The 24481-nt window shown below is 36.5% G+C and overlaps 2 protein-coding genes and 1 pseudogene across 2 annotated transcripts; 2 read left to right on the top strand and 1 right to left on the bottom strand.

The window, feature by feature from the left end:
• The first annotated feature begins 251 nt into the window (after window positions 1-251).
• LOC147856651 (5.8S ribosomal RNA) lies at window positions 252-412 on the top strand (annotated as a pseudogene).
• A 10537-nt stretch (window positions 413-10949) lies between these two features.
• LOC147856650 (uncharacterized) lies at window positions 10950-12428 on the bottom strand. The gene is made up of 3 exons (XM_087329038.1): window positions 11940-12428; window positions 11472-11762; window positions 10950-11358 (listed from the first exon to the last, which is right to left on the bottom strand). Exons 1-3 carry the CDS (start codon window positions 12292-12294, stop codon window positions 11078-11080), a joined length of 927 nt encoding a protein of 308 aa, XP_087185164.1. The 5' UTR covers window positions 12295-12428; the 3' UTR covers window positions 10950-11077.
• Window positions 12429-20414: 7986 nt separating this feature from the next.
• Window positions 20415-24481, top strand: LOC147856649 (cysteine synthase-like). Its single transcript, XM_087329184.1, has 10 exons — window positions 20415-20544; window positions 20818-20927; window positions 21493-21550; window positions 21634-21897; window positions 22100-22237; window positions 22673-22724; window positions 22845-22924; window positions 23161-23220; window positions 23355-23435; window positions 23991-24481. The coding sequence occupies exons 1-10, from the start codon at window positions 20503-20505 to the stop codon at window positions 24078-24080; spliced, it is 975 nt and encodes a 324-aa protein (XP_087185310.1). The 5' UTR covers window positions 20415-20502; the 3' UTR covers window positions 24081-24481.

The raw sequence follows: 24481 nt of genomic DNA, 5'->3' as shown, positions 1-24481 counted from the left end.
GTAACAGATAGTATTGTTTAGTAGTGTGTGTGGTACTACATCTAGATTTTTCTGTAGGTTCTTACATTGCAATACACCTGTTTTTAATATAAGATCTTACCTTGTTCTTCATTCTTTGAAAACTCTCTCTTGTTCTCTGTTGTCAATCCAGCCCATTATCTTCTGAACTTTTCTTACATTTTCCTCCTTCAATCTCAATTCCTCTTGAAGCTAATGGCCATGCTAAATGTGGCTATATATACACTCACTCTCTCACTCGGCAACGGATATCTCGGCTCTTGCAACGATGAAGAACGCAGCGAAATGCGATACGTAATGTGAATTGCAGAATTTCAACGACTCACAAAACATGCCAGGAATCTCATGGAAATACAGCCAGAAATGTAATGGAATTATACCTCTTTGTATGGTCAACCCCCAAAGTACACGTATCCTTCCTTTTATAAATTATTGCTCTTTTGTACAGAAAAACAGATCCTATTCCTTTGATAACTTATTGGTCTTTTGTACATAAGGACGGATCATCTAAGGAGTATTGGGATTTAAACAAAACTTTTGTATGTCATAGACATGGCCCACAACTTATTGGTCTTTTGTACATAAGGACAGATCATCTAACGAGTATTGGGATTTAAACAAAACTTTTGTATGTCATAGACATGGCCCACAACGATGTCTAGAGAATGTGTCATGCACCGCATCACTCCTCCCTCTAATATCCAGTTTACAAAATTCGGTCTACTGTGTGATTCTTGCCTACCAATGCGCTCTGTTTCAAACTTAACTCTACAATTGCTTCACTATATGCCCTTGAAAATATAGAAAGGTCGAACATTGAGTACCCTTGAGTTTGCTTTCTCTCTATATTAAAGAGGGATATATATTATATAAGTAATGTGGAATGTCACCTAATCCTCATGAGATCTTACCAACAATTTCTACTAACTATACTTGGGAATGCCATGAAGAAAACAATGTAGGAGAAACAATCCGGGACATACGTACTACCATACAAGGTCACCAAGTGACAAGGAAGGCTTGCCTCCTTTCTTTAGGAACCTTAGAAGCATCTCAAGGTCTCGTATATATGTGGCTAAACCCACCCTATATGATACTTAAGGTCTCCAACATTGAATGTGTCATTGCTAAGAGCATTAATTCTTGAAACATTCCACAAACATATGTTTGATCCATACCATTAAATGCCATAAAAATTGAGAGAATCCGAATTCAATCTTTGTCATTGGTTCGACCCATGCGATCGATCACATTTTAGATTGTATTTAGGTTTCTCCAATGGATATACACAATTTGTGTTTAGATATGGAGGCCTAGCTCGAGCAAGAGCACCTAAAAATTATGATGGACATGCCCACCATATAGTAGTAGCTATTGGATGTTATGATTCCCCATTCTTTGTTAGCTCGTTCTGCGATCCATGGATGCCTACCAATTTCATCTCCATCGCTCTCTATTATAGAGAGATAGGATTGTTTTGGCAACACGAAAAGAGATCTTGGTATTTAAAAAATCTTAAGGGTGTTATTGGAAATTTTGTAAAACAAATGACTACCCTTTTAAAACTCCCCAACTAAAAACAAAATACTCTAATAGGTGCTAGGAAATGGATACTTTATACTTATTAAGCATTATCACTAACATTTATCTTCTTTTCTCTAACAAAATATGTACACTTTTGTTGGTAGGTTTCATGGGTAGGCACAAGAGTAAGCTTTGTAAAACAGACTCATGATTAGGCTTCATTGATAAGCTTAAGAGTAGGCTTCTTTTGTTGATACACTTCATTGAGTGGCCTCATTGGTTTCCTTCATTTACAAGCTTCTTCAGTAGGCTCACTTCATTGTTGGGCATGCGTTTTGGTAGGTTTTGTTAGTTTATTTTTAAGTAGGATCAGAACACAAAGTAAGAAAGACAAGAAGAATGATCACGGCCCTCAAGAATTCATGACTTTGCCATAGGTACACTAACTCAATCACTCAAAATAAACAATCCACTCAAAACACAAAGACAAACACTCCTTTCAAAAGGTCCCTCAATCATAAACACAAACATACATTAGCACATAATAAATATGGATTATTCTAATACGAGAAAAGATGTAAGACAATAAGACAATTACAAACCTTGCTATTATAAATAAGCTTTGGTTTAGAGTGGGCTGGACAAAAACAAACGAATTCAAAGATGTTAAAATCCAAAGCACATGTATGACTTGATCATCCTTTAAAACTTTCGATCACTTTGCATCAAAATTGATCTCCTCTAACACCAAAATCTAGTCTTACTATCTTACGTAAAATCCCCCTATGCGAAATCGAAGTTCCAAAAGACGACGGAATAAAAAGATCAAGGAAAACCTCTCCACCCAAAAATCACATGATACCCAAAAAAGTTGTCGTAGGGATGCGCTTATAGTAGCTTAGACATTTGTTTTCATTCCTATACGATTTCCCTTTTCTAATTATGCATGGGTGTCCACTTAGGTGTATCTAGTCACCTTTCATCGCCATAGTTATCAAAAACGATTTTGTGCTTTGTGTTTAAGTGGGCTTTTAGCCTTCAACCTCTGGGTTAGTTAGCTACGAATAGCTACACCAACTAAGCTCATTCATTGTATTATCTTATCCATTTTCTTTTTCGTTGTGAAACTAATCATAAAGTATTCAACAAATATCCAACCTCCCAATTCCTAGAGTCTTGGAATCCACTTAACACTCATTGTAGATGTAGAAAGAGAGTGATTGACATTTGAATAATATATAAAGTTGTATTGTTAAATAAGGAAGATGATAGAGGTGAAACTATAAAAAGCTAGAGCTTAATCCTTTCTCTCTCTCTCTCTTTAATCACTTCCTTTATAATCTTAATGCCTAATGTTAACCATATGGCGTCATTGCCACTATGTGTAATAATAATAATGATAATAAAAACATGTATGAATTTGGCATTGATACATGACTCAACGATGTTACATAGGCATATTCTGCTCGAACACACCAATTGATCTTGGACTTGCCATTTATTATAGTCATTTTGATTGGCTCTCAGAAAGTTTGCTCTCAATTCATGCTACTCGAGTGATTGCCTCAATGAGCATGGCTCCTCAGTAAAAGTGAGACGAAGATCTATAACATCATTATGTAGCCTGGCATATTAAATTTATTCCACTAATGCTTGTTCATCCAAGGAATATCACAAGCAAGAAGATGGAATTCTTCTCCATTTATCAAAGCTAGTCGATCTTCTTGTGGAATTCTTCAAATTTTGTTTATAGTTGTTCTCATGTTATCCATGTCTCCAAAACATTATTTGAATTCCTCTATGAATTCTCCAAAATCATTTAACAATGGAGACCCTTCTTTAGCAAAGGTATAAATCATGCTATTGTTGACCCACTCACTCATGTGCCTATAAACTTACTCAAGATGCATCAATCAAGGAACAAGCAAGGTGCATATAGATTACAAAATCGTACATGATTCAAGAATCCTTAAATTGTAAACATGAGACATCAAACTTCCCAAAAAGGATAATGTTTGGCTCCTCTCCACAAACTTGTGTTCTGGCTCCTTGTTATTGTACAATTTGCAATGCTAATTTCAATTTATTGCACCGGTTGTGTCAAATCTTCATGTCGTTGTTGCATCTCCATGTTGACTGGTTGTAGATCCCCCAGCAAGTGTTGTTCTAATGTCATGAACTTGCTTTTCAAACATTTGAGTTGAAGACTAACATTGAACTAGAATGCGTCATCTTGATCGTGAACCTGTTTGAATAGTTTCTCTCTTAAATGCATGAAGGATGTGTAGGTCATAGGTTCGAGTCATCATATGGTAATCATAATACTCTATATATTACTCCAAATTTGGTGCATGTGGTTTGTTAACTTGCTTGTGCAAAAACATCTTCTTGAACATGTCCATCTTTGGAAAAATGTTGGACAAATGAAGTTAGGAATACCCTAGACCAAATTACTTAGGGAAGTTAAGCATCAACTTCTTGTGCCCATCTTTGGGAAAATCTTGGACAAATAGAATCTAGAGAAACAGAGACAGGGAGATAGAGAAAGAAAAAATGATGAATTCTGTTATTTTTATTTCTTGTTGCTCTTCTCTCCTCAATTAGAGAGAGGTGTGTGTTCTTTTTATGTATGATACATGTGACTCTTCATATCAAGAGTCGTAACTATTTATTTTTTAATAATTTTACAATTTTATTGTTTTCCTTATATTTTCCAACACTCCTCCCTAAGGAAAATAATCAAAATTCGAAGCTTTTATCTTCAGTTTTTGTATGATTGAGTAGTCCAATGTTTTTGCAACATTGTAGATGTTTATGACTTGCTACTCGCTTTGTTAAGAAATCTGCCCACATCAAAGTTGATGGCATAAACTTTATGTTGATCTTCTTTTCTTCAATCATGTCTCTTAAGAAATGATGCTTGAAAGATATGTGACGTATATTGTCGCTAATTCTTGGGTTGCTTGCCAACTTCAAACATGATTAATTGTCGCAGTAGATTTCTATTGGTTTTTCTTCAGCAAAATTTATTTCTTCTAATATGGCTTTTAGCCAAATTCCTTCTTTTGTAGCTAGGGTAGCGGCAACATATTCCGCTTCTGTCGAAGATAGTGAAACCATAGTTTGTTTTTTCGACGTCCACGCAATCGCTCCTCCTGCAAAGGTGTAAACGTAGCCACTTGTGGATTTTTGGTCATCCACATCTCCTCTCCAGTTGGCGTCGGTCCATCCATGAAGCGCAGTTGAGGGGTTTGCCCATCCACACAATTTTGGTTGGATCAACTCCGAATGCATGGATTGAAAAGTAAGACACGAGTGTTTAGTATGTTTAAGATATCTAAGAATTCTCTTAAGTGCTTGCCAATGTTTGGGGCTAGGGTTCATCATAAATCATGATAGTAATCCTGTACTAAAACATAAATCTGGTCTCGTACTACAAACTAGATATCGTATGGAGCCTATTACTTGTCTATAGAGAATGTTTTCCATTTCAGTTTCTTCTATGAGTGATTTTGGACTATCTTCAATGGACAACTTAATTGTGGTAGGAAGTGGGGTAGATATGGGTTTGCAGTGTTCCATGTTAAAACATTTTAGAATATTATCAATGTATTGAGATTGTGAGAGTGAGATTTGTCCTAGACTTGTATTTCTTTTTACTTCTATTCCTAGAAAATAGGTCATGGGTCCAAGATCGGTGATAGGAAAAACTAATTTCAACTCTTGTTTACAAAAATTTAAATGAGATAGAGAATTTGATAATAAGGGAAAATCATCCACATATACTCCTAATATGATGAAGTTGGATGCCGATTTTCTAAGATAGATGTTAGGTTCACTTTTAAGTCTACTATAGCCACATTTTATTAAGAAAGTATGGAGACGACAGTACCACGCTCGAGGTGATTGTCTTAGGCTGTAGATAGACTTCTGAAGTTTGCAGACGTGTGTTGGAAATTGTGTATTTTGAAAATAGGGGGGTTGCGCCATATAGACTTCTTCTTCGAGGTCACCATGTAAAAACGCAGTTTGAACATCCAAGTGATGAAGCTCAAGCTTTTGAGCCGCAGCGATGGCCACAAGTAGTCGAAAAGATGTTATTCGTAGTGTAGGACTGAAAGTATTTGTGAAGTCTATTTCGAATACTTGTGTGAAACCTCGAGCAATTAATCTTGCTTTGAAGCGAACAGGTTGTCCTTGAGGGTCATACTTTATTCAGAGTACCCACTTGCAAGTGATGATCTTACGGTCGGAGGGTTTTGTCACTGGGTCCCATGTTTCATTTTTGGTGAGGGAATGCATTTCGTCTTTCATTGCGTTTATCCAATAATCGGCATTTTGGCTCTGAAGTGCTTCTTCAACATTGGTAGGTTCTTCGAAATCAATATGTGGACTGTCTACATCAAGGTTAGATGTATGCCCCGTCTCGAGATCGCTAAAATGACACTCTAGTTCGTCTAATTCCTAGTAGATGTCTGACAGTTTTCTAAGGCGTCTAGGAGGTGTAGTGTCGATGTTAGAGATGGTCTGATGTTTAGTTTGCAGGGTGTTTAGAGAGTTAAAATCGTTCAAAGTCTTTGGGTGTGACAAAACATGTGGCTGCCCGATGTTTGAGTGGTCAGTTCTATTTTGGGAACTGAGTGAAGGATGCGGGCTCGGTGACGTGATCTTCTGTTTCCTGCTGTGTAAGTCAGCAATGGACAGTTCAGGACAGTCGCGATGGTCTATCGGTGTCGGTCGCATGTGGTCGTGACTGTCTTCTCCATCCTCGTCAGAAGACATGGTTCTGTAGGTAGTAGAGGACGAAGCTTGATCAGTGACGTGCAAGGGTGACTGTGGGCGATGATCGAGCAACCGAGCAGAAGATGGAGTTGGTCAAATATGGTCATCTTGCTCGGCCCGTGGTAATGGAGCGTTGCAGACAGGTCTCTTTGCTCAGGTAAGTTTTTGATATTTGTACACATGGTTGTCTTCATACAAAGGGGAAGATTATGCATCGTATGATGAGTTTATTTGGGAGTCCAAAAAATGTGGAGTCATATTCATCATCAGAGAAGTGATAATGTGAGGGTGTCGTCAGGCTGAGGGAAATTGAGGATGGTGTAGCGGTTGTGCCGGAGGAGCCGTGGTGCGGATCATGTAAGGAGTGTTAGTCAAGTTGTAGTGGCCAGGAAGTGACATTACCTTGATGGTGTTTATCTGTTTCTATGTTTGTTAAAGAATTTGTGGGACTCTTAGGTTTTTGAAGAATGTTATCTTCATCAAATAGGACGCTTCTACTGAAAAAAAATGTGTTTGTGTCAAGGTTATATAGGCGATAGGCTTTATAACCGTGGGCGTCGCCATAGCCGACAAAGATTGCTTTCTTGGCTTTTGTGTCAAGTTTCTTTCTTTTGGTGTCTAGTATGTGAGCAAATGCAGGACAACCGAATATTTTCAAATTTTGGAGGTGTGGTTTATGTCCATATCAGAGTTCAAATGGAGTGAGGAAGCCTAGTGAGTGATGGTAGACTCGATTTTGGATATAGCAAGTTGTCGCAATAGCTTCTTCCCAGAATTTTGATTCTAGTTTTGCAACATGTAGCATGTTGCTAGTAGCATTTAACAAGCTTCTATTTTTCTTTCTGCAGTGCCATTTTGTTGAGGTGTGTGTGGAACGGACCTCCGATGGTGGATTCCTTGTGATTGGCAAAAATGTATGGATTCCTTTGAGTGATATTCCCCTCCACCATCAATTGTAGGGATTTTAGTTTGTGGTTAGTTAGATTTTTAGCGAGGTGAAGGTAATTTTTGAATGCAGATATGGCTTGATTTTTTGTTTTTAAGAAAGTAATAACGGTGAATTTACTATAATCGTCGATAAAGCTTATGAAGTATATTGATCCACTAAATTATTGATTTTGTAGGAAAAGGGCCGTAGAGATCACTATGGACAAGTTTTAGGGGTTGACTACTTGTGGTTTGTTGACGTGGAAAAGGATGTTGGGGCATTTTTCCAAGAATGCACCCTTCACATATTGTCAAGTTTGTGAGGTGGGCTTTTGGAAGGCCTAGTGCCATATTATGAAATTGCATATTTTTTATGGCTTGTGTATGAGTGTGTGCGAGTCGATGGTGCCACAGAATTGTTAAGGTAGATTGTTCATTTGTTGATGTATAGTGTGCTTCTAAAGTGATGGTTGTGGGTGTGCATGGGATGCGATAGAGTCCGTTGTCGTGAAGTACGAAAGCTTCACATTAAAAGTCTACAATAAGATAAATACGTAACTAAAATAACATTTGATAATGTTTTATATATAAAGATAATATTAACAACACATATGATAATATTATATATACGTAAAGAAAAATAATATATATATAGATAAATATATTATATTACACAAACAAGAGAGGACTTGAACCAATAACCCCACCCTATGACTCTCAAATCTTACCATTTACTCTATACTAGTAATATAGATAAAATAAAGCATACTTTATATTACATAAAGGATTTGCTTCATGATATAAAAATAAAGTTGTATGTTCAATTCAATAGTATTTTGAGACTTGAACCCACAACCTCATACACCAAAGTTAACACACTTACCATTAGGCTAGGCCCTTTCTCTTTAAGGTTATATTTTCATGTTTATTGTTATTGCATATATTGTTTCATACATAAAAACTCAAATGAGCGAGATGTTTATCATGCATCACATGCATGACTTGTACCCTCCAATGCATCATATGCATGGGGGCACCTATTTAAAGGGTGAAAGAGAAGATCAAAAAGGGGGAGAGGTATGAGATATCAATCAAATTATGTATTACATAAGAGATATCATAAAAATAGATAAAGAAGGGAAGAAGTTTAAGATAAAGGTGGAGCTCTAGCTTGGCGGTCGTGGTGGTCAACTCTCAACAAGAGGGAGGCGGTTCGAGCCTTATCTTCATCAAAATATTGAAGTGAAGATTGTAGTGGTCTACGATCAAGAAAGAGAAGAGCGATTACCTTGCAAGGCAAAGTTCGGAGGTTCAACGACGTGCACAATCATTTTGTAACTCTTTCATGAAAATGATTATAAATTTCATACACTTTCTCATATATTAGTTTATATCTTATCTTGTCTTATCTTATATTCCTTAAAAATCCTATTTTGTCATATCTTATTGATCTCTATTCATTCCATCTCTACTCTTTCGTCTCTTCCGTCCATAATCCTAGTGATTCCTTCCTCACTTTCACGTTATCCTTTGCGTGCGCAACGCTGCGCTTCTAGGCGAGCCACGTCACGACACCGTCATCTAGATGTTTACAGATGTATTTGGTTATCTGTCTATGCGGGGTTTTATGCTTAATTTGTGCATATGTTTCTTCAAACTTTATGGAGGTGCCATTTTTGGTTGCTTGACAGACGGATAGTAGGTTTTTTGTGATTCCAAGGACAAAATAAACATTGTCTACTATAAGAACTTGGTTGTTTTCCAGAAAGAGGTTTACATCCCCTTTTCCTAAAGCATTTAGCCTACCATTATTACCAAACACGACAGGGATTGGTGATGGTAAGGGGTTATAATTTTTTATGGATTGTCTATTATTTGTCATGTGATGAGTGGCACCGGTATCAAAATACCAGGTGTTGTTAGATTTCTGTTTTGTGTCGATTTCTGTTGTTAAGGCTTCGGCAAGGAATGCTTGCAAGAGGTCATCATAACCGTCGTCAATTTTTTCATTGTTTGTTTCAGTTGGGTATGATTCATCTTTTGAGATTTCTTCAACTAAGTGGGCTTCTACTCGAGATCTAGATCTTTGATATGGTTGTTTAATTTTGGTTTGTCTAAACCTACATTGATTGTTTGTATGTCCAGATTTCTTGCAAATGGTGCAGAAAATTTGTGAGAACCTAAGACCTCCGATTTGTGATCTAAAATTTTCTGGGTAATATTTGGGCTTGTATTCCGCTCTTTGATTTTGAGAGGGTTGTTTGCTATGGTATGCTACCATTGTTAATGTGTGTTGTGTTTGTTCCGGTCGACATGCCTTTTTCATTGCCTCTTCTTGTCTTATACAATTTATGAGGTCAATGAGAGTTGTGTTTGTATTGAAATTTTGGGTGGTGACGAAAGTGCTCCATGATGGTGGCAATGCACCTAATAGGAGAAGTCTTTGCAATTTTGACTCTATTTCAACTCCAGACGTAAGACAGTCATCTAGTTTGCGTTTCCATGAGTTTATAAATGCACACATATCCTCCTCTTCTTGCATTTTTAAAATTACTAATGAGTTTAGAGTCATGACCTGATTTCCATCTGTGGTTGGTTCGAATTCGTTTTTCAAGTCGATCCACATCACGTTTGCAGTGCAGCAATTTCTGATCGTGTCAGCTTGCTGGTCCTCCAGATTCGACATAATTTCTAGCTTTGCCACTAGATCTTTTTCTTCCCATGCAGCATAGTTCGGGTCTAACGTTGTGGGTTGGGTCTCTTTGCCCTCAACAACTGCCCATAATTTTAGTTGTTTGAATATGAGGGTCATTTTGCTGCTCCAAACTCTGTAGTTGGTGCTATTAAATTTGCTAATTGTTGTTTTTCTATATAGGAGATTTTGAGATGATGAAGAAGTTGCCTGAGCCATGGTTTAATAAAAGTTCAGAACCAGGAATGTACAGGTCTTTAAAGAGGTAAGAATTCTGGTCTGCAGATCGATGTATTGATTCTGTTGTCTGTTTCTCTATAATTGTGGCTCTGATACCATCTACAGAAACAGAGTCAAGGAGATAGAGAAAGAAAGAATGATGAATTCTGTTATTTTTATTTCCTGTTGCTCTTCTCTCCTCAATTAGAGAGAGGCGTGTTTTCTTTTTATGTATGATACATGTGACTCTTCGTATCAAGAGTCGTAACTGTTTATTTTTAATTATTTTACAATTTTATTGTTTTCCTTACATTTTCCAACATAGAAGGCAGGAATAGCCTAGACTAAGGCAATGGATTTGTGATGAATGTACCAATACAAAACACTCAAGGTATTATGTTGTGTGGAAAGAGAATCATTATTCCATCCCTAGACTCCTCAAATTATTATGAATGAAATGGACAAATAACGTAGACCAAATTACTTTCCAATTTTAAACATCTGACTTAGTTCCCTTACCATATATCCACATTCATGGGTAGATTCCTGATTGCATTCCATAGGAGTTCTAAATTCCAGACAATACAAAACCAAAATTGCCTAGCTACATTGGACACAAAAGTTATTATATATAACATGTTAATTTTAAAGAAAAATAATTATTCCATCCGTTTCGGCAAAATGCCACAAATCAAATACAAAAGAAAAAACGTCACTTGTGATTTTTTTTTCTTGATCCACAGTGTGGCTCACTAGGGACACAAGTATTTTGATGATTATTAGGAATGTTATGGGAGATATTAGAGTGCAAAGTATGAGGCGGCACAGATGATGTTTTGCTTGTGTGGTGTATATAAAGTCGGTAATTATGGTGGGTCATCAACATCAACTAGAATGGAGGAGTTCCTTGTTCCTTCACATGAAGAAGGGGAGGGGTAGTTGTATAGTTATAAGCATGATGAGGAGAGTTTGTGTGGATGTGGGTAGAATGTTAGCACCACCAATGACGCTTGGCGTGTTAGATGGAGGAGGAGGGGCGGTTTTGGCTACTGGTGGAGGCGGAGGCGGCGATGTGAGTAGCGGCAGTGATGGCGGTGGCGGAGCAGTAGAAACCGGAGGTGGAGATAGCGGTGGCGGTGGCGGTGGCGGTGGCGGTGGCGATGATGTGAATGGCAATGGTGAGGGAGGAGACAAGGCTGAGAGAAAGAATTAAAATTTAGCAAGAGGACACAGCTAATGGATGGAATTGGTGAGCTTAGGCAAACCTTATGTCATGAACAGAGAAAGGTTTGTTTTTTGGGGTGCTTACCAGCGAGGCATGCGGAAACGGTGGGAGGGACAACCAGGTTACATGTGTTGGGGGCAACGATGTTATAGAAGATGGTTACGTTGAGACTGGTGAACTCACAATAGCAAGTTGGAGTGTCAGTCATAGAGCTTGAGATCTGGTTACAACATTGGGTGAGTGTGCCATTATTGCAAGCAGTACGAAGAGCCTCCCAAACCGCATCACAAGATGTTGGAGGTGGGGGTGGAGGTGGTGGTGGTGGTGGTGGTAGTGATGGTGGTGGTGATGATGGTGGTGATGATGGTGGTGTGGCTGCAAATATTACAATCACTACGATTCGTAAGTAGTCTACAAGATGCAGACGCCATTGATAATTTCTTGAAATCTTATGGTTAGTGTGTGCCCTGCGTGTCTGATTATTTGATTCATGAAAGGATTCCTGTATGTATGTATGTATGTATGTATCAGTATGTATCAGTATGTATGTACCTGGTGGGAAGCATGAAGTGAGATTCTGGGGAAGCATGAAGGAGCAGGCAGTGGCCAGTTGGAGGAGGAGAGTGGTGTTGAGAGAGCAATAGCAATCGTAGTAGGCATTGACCTGAGATTCATAGACAGGGCAACATGTGGTCGTGGTACTTGTTTCAGTGCCGCAAGCCGCTTGCAATGCTTGGGTGCTCGCGGTACATGTTGCCACGCTCGACTGCGCCGAGACACCATAGATCACAGGCGGAAACGAGGCGGGGCTGAGAGCCGTAAGGAAGAGAAGGGCAGGTAGGAGGAGCTGGAAGGGGAGGAGCCTTATCATCTTCATCATCATCATCATCATCATCATCATCATCATCAATGTGTTGCTCTGTTCCTTGGAATTCCTCTGATTCAGCTAATGCCAATTCGATGGTAATGCTGGTAATGTCACATTCAGACCTGCTGCACATACAAACACTTAAGATGGCCAATGCTCCGACCCAAACCTAATGGAAATTCAGTCTCAAATCCGTCTGATTCATTACCTCCATCGTTCCTTCGATCAATTTGTGGTTTTCTAGAGTGGAGTAGAGATACATACATAATATGAGTCCAATATTTGGACCCATTTTACAAGTGTCCCCCCTCCCATGCCAATACATATGGCCTCATTCCTTTCTCTAACGTTGTGTAGATAATTGGGCCTAGTGTGATTCTCGCCATCCAACACATCGCGTTTCAAATTTCATCATATGGTTACTTCACTAGATGCTCATGAAAAAATAAAGGAGTTGAACGTGAACTACGTTGGGTTCAGTTCCTCACTATATTAAATAGGGATGTATATTGTACAAGTAGTAGCCAATGTCATGTAATCGTGATGAGATTACAGAAATACTGCATCATTGCATTCACCAACACTTTGTGCTAACCATACTTGGGAGTGCCATGAAGAATAATGTTAGAGAGATCATTCAAGAAGTGCGGACTACCATACATGAAGCATCCCAAGGACCCCTACATAAGTGGACACATTGAGATACCCCAAATTCGATCTTTGTCATTGGCTTGATCAATGCCATAAATCACATTTAGATGGTATTTATGTCTCCTCAATCTAGATATATAAAGATATATAATCTCTCCCTTGAATGTGTGTCTACAATGTACATATGGAGGCCTAGCTCATGCAAGAGCACCTCAAATTTATGATGGACAATCCACCAATTGCCATTAACAATTGGATCTTGTGATTCCCCATTCTTCACTAACTCATTCTACCCTCCGTGAATGCATACGAATTCATCTCCATTGCTCTCTATTATGGAGAGAAATTCCCAAATGGAAAACAACATACTCTAATAGTATTGGGCCATAGGTACTTTTAGACTTTTTCTCACTATTGTTTCTATGTATATGTATATATTCTCTATAACCTAATGAATAAGATGGTATCACCACCCGATCTTTAGTGTAAATTTCCTCCATCACTTAGTCTCTTTCTTCATTGTCTCTAACCGATCAACCAATGGTTGAAGTTATAGTTTCCCCCTCATTGACGTTATGTGTGTGTGGAGGGGATGTTCCTTCTCTATTGTGAAAATGAAAATAACTAGAATGCATTGTGTCAATTTTCCATTTCATCAATATAAGTCTACGTATATATTTTGTCAATGTATGCTCGGTTGTTTGATTAATGATATCATGGTGATTCATCCCAAAACACTTTGTTTTTAAATTTTATCTTAGAAATTGTATAGCTATAAAGGGACTAGTATATTTGAATGGATTATTTAGGACGAATGTTAATAGTATTGACCTCTTGACATTTTCAATTACAATATTTTAGGTCATTTTTAAGAATATTGGCATGCTTTTGATGTTTACATTATATCCAAGGAAACCAAAAATATTATTGAGACGAAAACATTCAAACATACACATACACATGCATAGGTATGGGCCCTCGTTCAGCTGAAAACAAACCAAACAGTTCAATGGTGGTTTAATTTGTTTGATCAGTTTGAATATAATTAAACAATGTGGTTTGGTTTCGAATATTTTTAAACGGTTTTGTTTCAATTCAATTTGCTCTAAATAAAGGTTTTATCAACTACAAATTAAGCGGCCCGGTTTAAAGGTTTTTTGTTAACATTTGCTATCGTTTCCTAATGATTTAATTAATACAACTTAGAAGTTTTAGTGTTATTTTTTATTCAATTGTTTAATGAATTTGACTGAAATGGTTTGGTTTACATTTGTAAATAAATGGTTTGCTTCGGTTCCAACTTTTTTTTAAACAATTTGGTTTTAGCTCTCTTAAAACGATTTGGTTTAAATACATAGCTTCATCATTCTTAAAAGTTCTTGTTCAAATGGTTTTATCATTCTTAAAAATTTTGGTTTTGTTTTGTTATCTTGTGTAAATAGTTCGGTTCGGCTTAAAAACCAAGAAATCAAAGCAGGCCAAGCTATGCCAACACATGCTTTTGGCATTACTAGTAGGTTCTATCATGATAAAAAATTGCAATTATATTAAGCCTAGTAAATTCTATCAGTTGTTGACCCTTACATAGAAATATAACGCGTGATGGGAAAAGATCCTTTAAATTTCAGTTCACCATATCATATTTACATAAACTGTACAATTAAACCGATAGATTTACTTTTTTATTTTATATATGACTCTTTTTGCTTATAGTACCATTCCAATTATTCTATACATTGACATGTAACAAACATGATAACACAATGAAGATCCTTGGGTTGTGGCAATTTAATGCATTGCATTATGGCAAGCTAATCTATAAACACTTATACAAGAGTTCAAAACAGTTGATGACAAAATATTCTCAAATTATATTAACGTATGGGTACCAAATTCCAATTCAAATTCTTTATACGGTAGAAACAAACTATTATACGCTATTTTTGCTTGATATACCCCAACCCAACAACAGTAGCTCTTCAACCATATAGAAGAGGCGGGATGACTCATATGTGTGTTGTTTAGATTGGAAAGGCCAAGGGATTAAGGGAATGATGAAGAATTAGAGACCTCGATCTTCAAGACCCATGTCTAGTACTTACCAGTGTGTAGATAGTTTTTTGTTGAAAGTAGAGGAGAGCTCGAGCACTTGTTTTCTGCTATATCGATTAATGGGAGAGAAAGGAGAATAAGATAAGGAGTTTATGAATCCCAGTTTTGTTATAACTTCTTTTTTTATTTAATTTGTAATTTTGAATGTTGAGTTTTTTTAATTTAATGTTTAGCGTCACAATGTAGTACATATAGAAACATCCCATTTTTTGATGTGATGCTAAATTCTAATTCTCACAATTAGTGATGTAGGCTTTCTACAACGTTTAGTGTCATCTTTTTGTTAAATATGGCATACCATTACTTGCACATTATGTAATTGTGTGACCTCAATCTCGGCCCCATCAAATGTCAAATGGTTAATATGTAGTTCATGCATGGGAGTAACCCCTAATGTAGCTTTAATATGATTTTGAGCCCATGACAAACAATTTTCCTTGTAAGCCCAACTATTTTCTCTCAAGTTGCATTCCTAGGCCGTCTCTTCTTAGTGCTTGATGTAAACATGGATTGCTAATGTTGGCTCACCTTCTTTTCTCCATTTTTAGGAGTCCCGCTTCCCATGCTCAACCTTTGTCTCATCCGTCCCCTAATTATTAGCAAGCACTTCAACAAAATTCATGGCTTCCTACGATTTTGTGAAGCTCTTAATGCTTAATTATTGTCCCATGGATATTAAAAGGACATGCATCTATCTCACACCATCATTCAAAACTCACCCTAGGGACTCTTGCTTTCCAGGATTCCCTTGAACTTCATTGCCTTTCCTCCTCATCGACACCCCTAGCGAGAGACTTCTTTGAGTGGACTTGGGGAGTGTGCACACATTAGGTTTTAGGTAATGTTAAGCATATGATAAACATATCAACTCCAATGTTATAGTTCGCAAATAGAGTGAAGACTCCTTGAATATGTAGAGAGAGAGAGAGATAGAGAGCATAAATTTGTAATAAAGTGTAATGATAACTAGTGTAAACCTTTATATACCTTCCCAAGTGTAAAAGACACAGTGTTATAATATTGTTATATAAGGAACTAGAAACCTTTTGTAGGCGATCTCCCTCATTGTAATGTCAAGCCCGAAGCTTAATCATTGTAATTAACTTAACCTTATAAATTAATTCAACTGACTAATAAAAGCTCCATCATGTTGGTGATTTCTTGTCTCTTCACTCTTCTATTGAGTGTTTGCAATTGTAGCAACTTCTCTTCATGATTAAGTGTTAAGGTCTTGTTTTATCAACATGTCATTAGGTCATATCATAAGATTAAAGTTGCTCAATGTCATTAGTAGCTCAAGACTGATTGGCATTCATTCTCGCCCATCTACTTGCTCACAAAATGATAGATGGTAGTATATTCACACATCGGGCTCGACGAATCTCTTAAGAAGAACACCTAAGCTTTAAGAAGTAGTGTTGTCGTGAAGATTTTCGGCAACGGTGTGAAAATCATGTGAAACGAACAAAACCAAGAAGGTGCAATGTGCATATGTGAAAGGGGTGGTGACCACATGCATATGCTAGCATGTTGTAATTAGGACTAAAATGAGAATCGTAAAGAAAAGGCCAGATGTAAAGTTAAACATGTGCACGTGTGATGTGCACTCAAACATTTGTAAATATAAATAAGACTAAAGCCCAATAACATTTTGAGTGTATACAAAGGGATGCAAGCAAGGCTTGAACCTTGCACCCCCCAAAATAAAAGCCAATGGACTTATCAGTAAGCTAAGTCATTTCTTTAAGGGAAAAGTACCAAGATACCCCTGGAAGTTTGCCTATTTACCAAAATGCCCCTGGAAGTTTCAAACTACCCATATGTCCAAAAAAATACACTTTAAAAGTAATTATACAATCAAATCTACATGCCCTATTTACCAGAATACTCTTAAACCTAAACTTACTTACCATAATGCCACTATATACCTATTTTGATCAATTCATACCACTTTTATTTTTCAAAATACATCATAAATCAAACTAATTTATCAAAATTATATAATATATTATATATCAAATTTTTTAATTTAAAGGTCACCTTAAAATCCAATTCTATGAATTTACACAAAGTTATACTGGCTTAATCCCATAAAACCAAAATTTGTGATTGCAATGACCAAAATTTAATCTTAAAACCAAAACATTTGATCGCACACCAAATTTTACCATTGAGATGCCACTTTGAAGCCAAAGTCCATGCATTTGCGGATTCACAAACAATTTGCGGCCAAAATGTTAAACCAAATCTCACAAAAAACTTTGCTACCAAAATGTCATTTTAAACGAAATCTCACATAATACTTTGCTATTAAAATGCCATCTTAAACCAAATTTCATGGATTTTACACTAAATTCATAGAATTGGATTTTAAGGTGACATTTCAATTAAAATTTTTGATATATAATGTAATTTTGATAATTTAGTTTGATTTATGATGTATTTTGAAAAATAAAAGTGGTATAAATTGGCCAAAATAGGTATACAATGACATTATGGTAAATAAGTTTAGGTTTAAGGGTATTCTGGTAAATAGGGCTTGTAGATTTGAGTGTATAATTACTTTATAAAGTGTATTTTTTTGGACATAGGGGTAGTTTGGTAATTTTGGAACTTTCAAGGGCATTCTGATAAATAGACAAACTTACAAGGGTATCCTGGTACTTTTCCCTTTCTTTAATTATAGTTTTACATGTAAATTCTCATACATGAGAGCTTGAATGTGATGCATGAGCGCCAAATGACAAACATGTATCACATGCATGTCTTGCACCCTCACATGCATCATATGCATGGGGGGCATCTATAAAAGAATGGATGAAAAAGAAGAGGGGAAATAAGTTTAAATGAAAAATTTTAATAATAAAAAAACTAGTTATCCTATTGGTGATGTATCTTTTCCCTCAAATTTGAAGTCAAGGGTTCAATCTCTCTCTCTCTCTCTCTCTCTTTCAATCTATCTCAAAATTGGAATCTTGGTCTCTCTTTATCTATCTTACATACTTTCTCGCTAAAGCGAGTACAAACTCGAGTTCTTCTGGTCCAGGACCCCGACGATTCCGCTTCATTTCGTGAACACGCGAGGATTTCCTCGACAACATTTGATAAGAACAAAAAAAGATGTGAAACTAACTATCTTTCATGTTTTCCTAGTCCACATAGCATAACTAGATATCTTGCCTATGATGGTTGTGAAGATTTGACTCAATCTTTGGACATCTACAAAGAAGATACATGCATACGTATGTACGTAGATTATATTGTTATCTTTGAATGTCCAATTATTACCTTTACTAATGTGAAAATAACATTTTCAAGTAATACATATGAAATGAGTAGCAATAGGGAGTGCAAACTATGATTGCGAGAGAAATTTGTGCAAGGATTGGGTTTGGTTGAAGATTCATGGAAAGCATAGTTGGATGTGATCAAAGGTAGAGCATTGTACTAAAGTGTGATACTCAGATTCCCACATTTTATTTAGTGCAAAGTGTGTAATATAGTTGATTACGCTCTTCACTTGTGCCCCAACACCTTGTCTCACATCATAGTGAGTCACATGGAAGCAATGGTTTGGATGGCAAACAAGGAAATGGACTCTAACATGCATTGATGTGTGCATTTATATTAGGTTGTAGAAGTGTCCACAACCGTCTAAGTCTAATGGATCAGATAGTGTATTGTAGAATGCAAATGTGATTCTACAAGAGCATTTTTGTGGAAGAATGATGGATATGTTGCATTGCAAAGTGTTTGGTAGCATTCCATATATGCATGCAATGGAGAAAATGCAAACCGAACTTGATTGTAAATCAAAAGTGTTTTTCTTTAGTGCAACTTACTTGAACAAAAGGGACAAAAGTGTTAAAACCCCCTCACCACGTATGACGTGTGTAAGCCGAGATGTTGTATTTGTCATTCATCATCTTAAATGACAAATGTGTTCCACTTTTATTTTCTTCTATATGTTTGAGTAGGTATCATAATGACACACTTCCACGTGACATCAACTTTCCTTAAATTAATTTGGATGTCCTCAGTTAATAATTTAGACATCACTTTTGTCAAACTTTTAAACAAATGGGAACACACTTAGATTCTTTTTATATCCAATATTGAAAAACGTGGGGACTAGTATTAGATTACTACCAATCATTAAAATAGGTTTATTTTAGCATCATTTTTTTAGTTTTAAGGTGGGAGTAACCATTCCACTAGTTCAATGTTTACTTTACCGTGCTTGGAAATAGTATCTCTACGACTTTAATTTCAAATTTGCCTTTCTTGAACCCTGTTGTTAATTGAAAATCAACATTTGTTTGCTTATGCATTTTCATACTTCATCTTTTAGAATGGACCAAGAAGAAACATTCTCAAATTTTCAATGTGAAATAACAAATGTCCTAGTGGGTTGATTATTCCTTTGACATCGCATTTGTAGGTTAAAGTTTGAGCCAATTGCATTGGGCATCTCGAGTAACTAGGTCTCTAATATTATCAAGTGCAATACTAGCCCCCTTGTTTTCTTTGTATGAGAACTATCAGGGTGGTTCTAATGCTTGTTATCAAGGCAGCTTCAAGCCAACCAAAACTTGGGAATAAATTATAATTGCAATTTTTCACTCATTAAAATCCCAAGGTACGCAAAAATCAGAAAAATTAGGATAAAACACTATATATAGTAAGAAAAATAGCAACAAATTCTATTTTTCAGTGAGAGAGGTTACAAACGTCTATTTATACATAGAGAATTATTACATGGGTGCCCTTCCATAACACAAAAAATAGGATCCAAAATGCATAAGTGGATATTATTGATATTCGGCTCAAACACATGAGGCAATGTGATTTTTGTGTATTTTCCTTGTCTAAAGTTCCACAATGAATAGAACATGTGTTTGTGATATTGTTTTTCAGGGTAATAGGGCATGATCACGCGATTTTTTTTTGGAAATAAACCAATTGACGCACATCTATACTTCTTTGTGAAGGACAAATAAACCACATCAACTGTGTACTTATGTGACAAAGAAAATGACACACACATTCGTTTCGCAATGGTAGCTCTGTAGTAAAACTTGACTGCTACGACCATCCAATATGATAAATCATCATGGAGGTGGAGGCCATTTCTATGTGTCCGACACGGCATGCCTAGCAATCATCCACCTCTCGAGAAACTTTGTTTGCACCAATGTCTGGTCTACAAGTGGCAATGAGAATATGAAAGGATAAATAACATTATGGTCTAGACATATAATAAACAATATACGATCGAGTAGAAAAGGGAAACTTGATTAATTATACTAATGACAGTAATTAGTGCGATTGTTAACATTTCGCGTTCCCTAATTAATAGTAATTAAGTAGTAATTACATACAGTAATTTGTAAACACTACTAATATCTGTTTATTTGAGAGAGAGAGAGAGAGTAGCAGAGACCAACATACGAGAGACAGACACCGAGAGACAGACGAATACCAATGGCCGTGGAATGTTCTACCATCGCTCACGATATCACACAGGTTTCAATCGTCTTTCATCCAACCGATCTTTTCTTTAGTAATTCCAACGACGAAATTTCATCGGAATCTCAATAGTTCTCCTATCCCGACAGAGATGTCGTCTATGTCCCAACAGAATCTAGGCTTTATTCCACATAGTATATCATAGTCTTCCCCACAGCTTTTTTGTTCACTGATTTTACCGTTTCCACTGATATTTTGTTATTTTCACAGCCGACAAAGAATGCTTAATCTCTCTTAAGATGTTAAAGCTTAGTTTGATTCCTTGGTTAGGTCATCGGAGGCACTCCTATGGTTTATCTGCACAAGGTAAACGAGGGATCTGTGGGAATCGTTGCTGCGAAGCTTGAGTCTTTAGAACCATGCTCCAGTGTGAAAGATAGGTATGCAAACACTCTAATCTTATGGGGTTTAGGTTTTGGGATTTAGACTTTATACTTAACATTTTGCAGACATTATGTTGAGTGTTTGGGTTTATGCACATAATTAAAGTTTTAATATACGGTTTACACTAATATCAAATGTCAGGGTTTTAATATAGGAAAGCATGGTAGAAGGAAACCATCTATTTTAATGTCTATATTGGGCTACAGCAGAACCGTAAAAAGTGCTCCACAATAGCCGTGTTGACATCTCAATCAATGAATCTCCACATTAACGATGTTGATACATGATGGTCTTAGGCACCAAAAAGATGCTTTAGTAACAGTATTTATCATCCATTCTATATATACAGCCAAAAACAGCATGTCTCATCATATCTTGGAAGTCCTGGGGATCAATGCATTCCTATGTTCATTTTAATATGTAAACACTATATCTATACAGGAAATGTACCGGGAAATCTTCAAAATGAACAGCAGTGGAAATGAACAAGAAGGAAGAGAAAAGGTGAAAATAAAATAAACCAGCGTATATATGTTGACAAGTGGTTTTTGCTGTTTCTAGGATTGGGAAAAGCATGATCGAAGATGCTGAATCCAAGGGACTCATCATCCCAGGAAAAGTAAGATCCATGTCCATTTTCCAGTTAAAAAACATTTTTATAATACTCTACTATGATGGACAACTATGTAAATATTTTTTCAGAGTGTGCTTGTCGAGCCAACAAGTGGCAATACTGGAATTGGTCTCGCTTTCATTGCTGCATCAAAAGGATATAAACTGATCCTCACGATGCCAGCATCCATGAGTATGGAGCGTCGAGTGTTATTAAAAGCTTTTGGTGCAGAGGTTATTATCACTGATCCTGCCAAAGGCATGAAAGGAGCTATCCAGAAAGCAGAAGAAATCTTGGCAAAAGACCCGAATGCATTCATGCTGCAACAGTTTGAAAATCCTTCCAATCCTAAGGTTTGATATAATGCATCTAAACAATTTGCACACTTATTTGGCATTCAACAAGTTTGCATCCATCTGTTTAGTCGAGTATAATCCATCAAAATAATTGTTTTGTTTTAAGTATTGCCTAATTCTCGTCTATCAAGTCGTGAATTGATCTCAATGTAAAGATCTGTCCCATCTTTTTATTTTCATTGATCGTATCTTTGTACAGGTGCATTTTGAGACCACTGGGCCAGAAATCTGGAAGACTACTGGTGGGAAAATTGATATTTTTGTTTCAGGAATTGGCACAGGAGGCACAATAACTGGTGCAGGTCGCTTTCTGAAAGGCCAAAATCCCAACATAAAGGTGAACAAGACATTAGGTGCAAAACAGAATTTGATATCATTCCCACCCTTACTTTGCAAACTAAGTGATAAATAGTTGCCTTGAGGAATGAGTGAGAGAGAGAGAGCTTCTTGGAGCTCAGTTGGGAAAGGTTGTTTGGCAGAGATCTGGTCATGCATTCAAGCGAGTGTGATTTGGCATACCACTAGGATGCATCCCTAATGTGGAAAATCAAGAAAATAAAGAATATCAATAAAACTTATTTAAACCCCACGTGTGTGGTAACTAGAGGTTTATGAGCTGCTACCAGATTTTAAGGTTGTTTTGCTCATTACTTTTCAAACCAGGCTTTCCATAAACAATAGATTAATTGGTAATAAATCAGTTTCAGAGAAGAAAGGGTTCCTTGTAATGCCCTAAAGTGGTCCCCCCTCACTATCTGTCTATTTTGTGAAGATTTATGGCGTGGAACCATCAGAGAGTCCAGTGATATCTGGAGGGAAACCAGGTGAGTTTTCTTTTTAGCGTAATTTTTCGTTTTAATGTGTTTTATGTATTGTCATGACTCATAATATATAATTGGCATGCTCTATACACCATGCATTTAAGGATTGTCTGGTCCTTACAGGTCCTCACAAGATTCAAGGCATTGGAGCTGGCTTTATTCCAGGCATTTTGGATGTGGATATTCTTGATGGAGTCATACAGGTTTGTTCTAGATTATGATAACACATGGTGTTCAGGTTGATTATGAGTTCTATGATTGCAATAGGCTCCCCAAAATATAGAAATTAAAAGTGAAGAATATTATATATGATGAATTATGAGATTGTCACTGTAACAAAATGCGGTCTCAGAAACAGCGTAAAGAGGGAACAGTGCGTCATGAGATGTAATTTCCATTATAATAATTTAGTGAGGAAGGTGGCAAATATATTTGACAGGTTTCTAGTGGTGAAGCGATTGAAATGGCAAAGCAACTTGCCCTCCGAGAAGGCCTTTTGGTAGGCTAGATTTTTTATATTTCCTCCTTTATTGTCTTATTTTTATTTATATAGTGGATAAAACTTATTAATTCTAAAATGATAAGACTTTTGTGGATAAAAAATGATGTGTCTAACTAATAATGTAACAATAGGTTGGTATTTCATCTGGGGCGGCTGCTGTTGCTGCAGTTCAGCTTGCAAAGAAACCGGAAAATGCTGGGAAACTTATCACCGTAAGTGAAATCTAAAATTAAATTGGATAGCAATATATATACACAAATGTAGACGCATGTATATTATTGTCTCAATGGAAAATTCATAGTATTTCCATGTTTTATGATTTATAATAGTTTATGTAATTAAGTAAAATCAGAAGCATAACTTGTGGATCATGCACATTGCACATTATAAAAACCGATCATCATAAACATAACCCATATTTTTAATTAGAAGCATAATGATCAAATAATGCTTCACTTAGGACATGCTCATCTTCTAACTAGAAAGTAAAATTGATTTATGCTACTTGATATTTCATAGTGTCTGTGATTTTGGGGGGGTTTCAGTAATTTGTTGCTTCTTTTTGCTTTGTTTTTGAGTGTCTATTGTTGGCTATATTTAAATGTAATTGAATTGTTCATAGTTAGTTGCTCATGCCCAATTCATTAAATTGCATTTTGTGTGTATATTTGATTCTTTAATCCAAATACGTCACTTTTAGATTTTTGCCATTGTTAGATTTTTTATTGCTACATTAACCATTGCATGAGTCATCTTGCAATATGTAGGTGGTGTTTCCAAGCTTCGGTGAGCGTTACCTCTCTACTGCTCTTTTTGAGTCAATACGGGGAGAAGCTGAGAAAATGACAATAGAATGAGGACTCAGAAGCAATTTTTTACTTTTTGTCAGGCTCTGGCAAAAGTACATTATATTCAAATTTCATTGCCGCCAATAACACATTTGATCGTTACTATGTCATGAACCTAGCTAAATTACAATGAATAATCCGTAGCACAAGTAGCAGTTTGATTCATTTATTATGTTATGAACCTACCTAAACTATTATGAATAATCTGTAGCACAAGTAGCAATTTGATCATTATTATGCTCTCGCTCAATGCCATGAACTTTGCTGAACTGTTGGACTTGCAAATTGCTGCTGATCAAATGTAGTCGCCAGTAAAATAGTACATTCAATGCCTGATGTAATTAATTTCTCTACATGATATGATATATACAATGGAGTATAGCTTAATTGTGATACTTCCTTTTCATTTA

The sequence above is a fragment of the Azolla caroliniana genome, unplaced genomic scaffold (assembly GCF_043228905.1).
Source record: "Azolla caroliniana isolate FFs.n. ecotype wild unplaced genomic scaffold, voAzoCaro1.0.p SCAF_13, whole genome shotgun sequence".
Taxonomy (NCBI): domain Eukaryota; kingdom Viridiplantae; phylum Streptophyta; class Polypodiopsida; order Salviniales; family Salviniaceae; genus Azolla; species Azolla caroliniana.
Note: the sequence above shows the minus strand (reverse complement) of the source record. Positions and strands in the feature narration are given on the sequence as shown.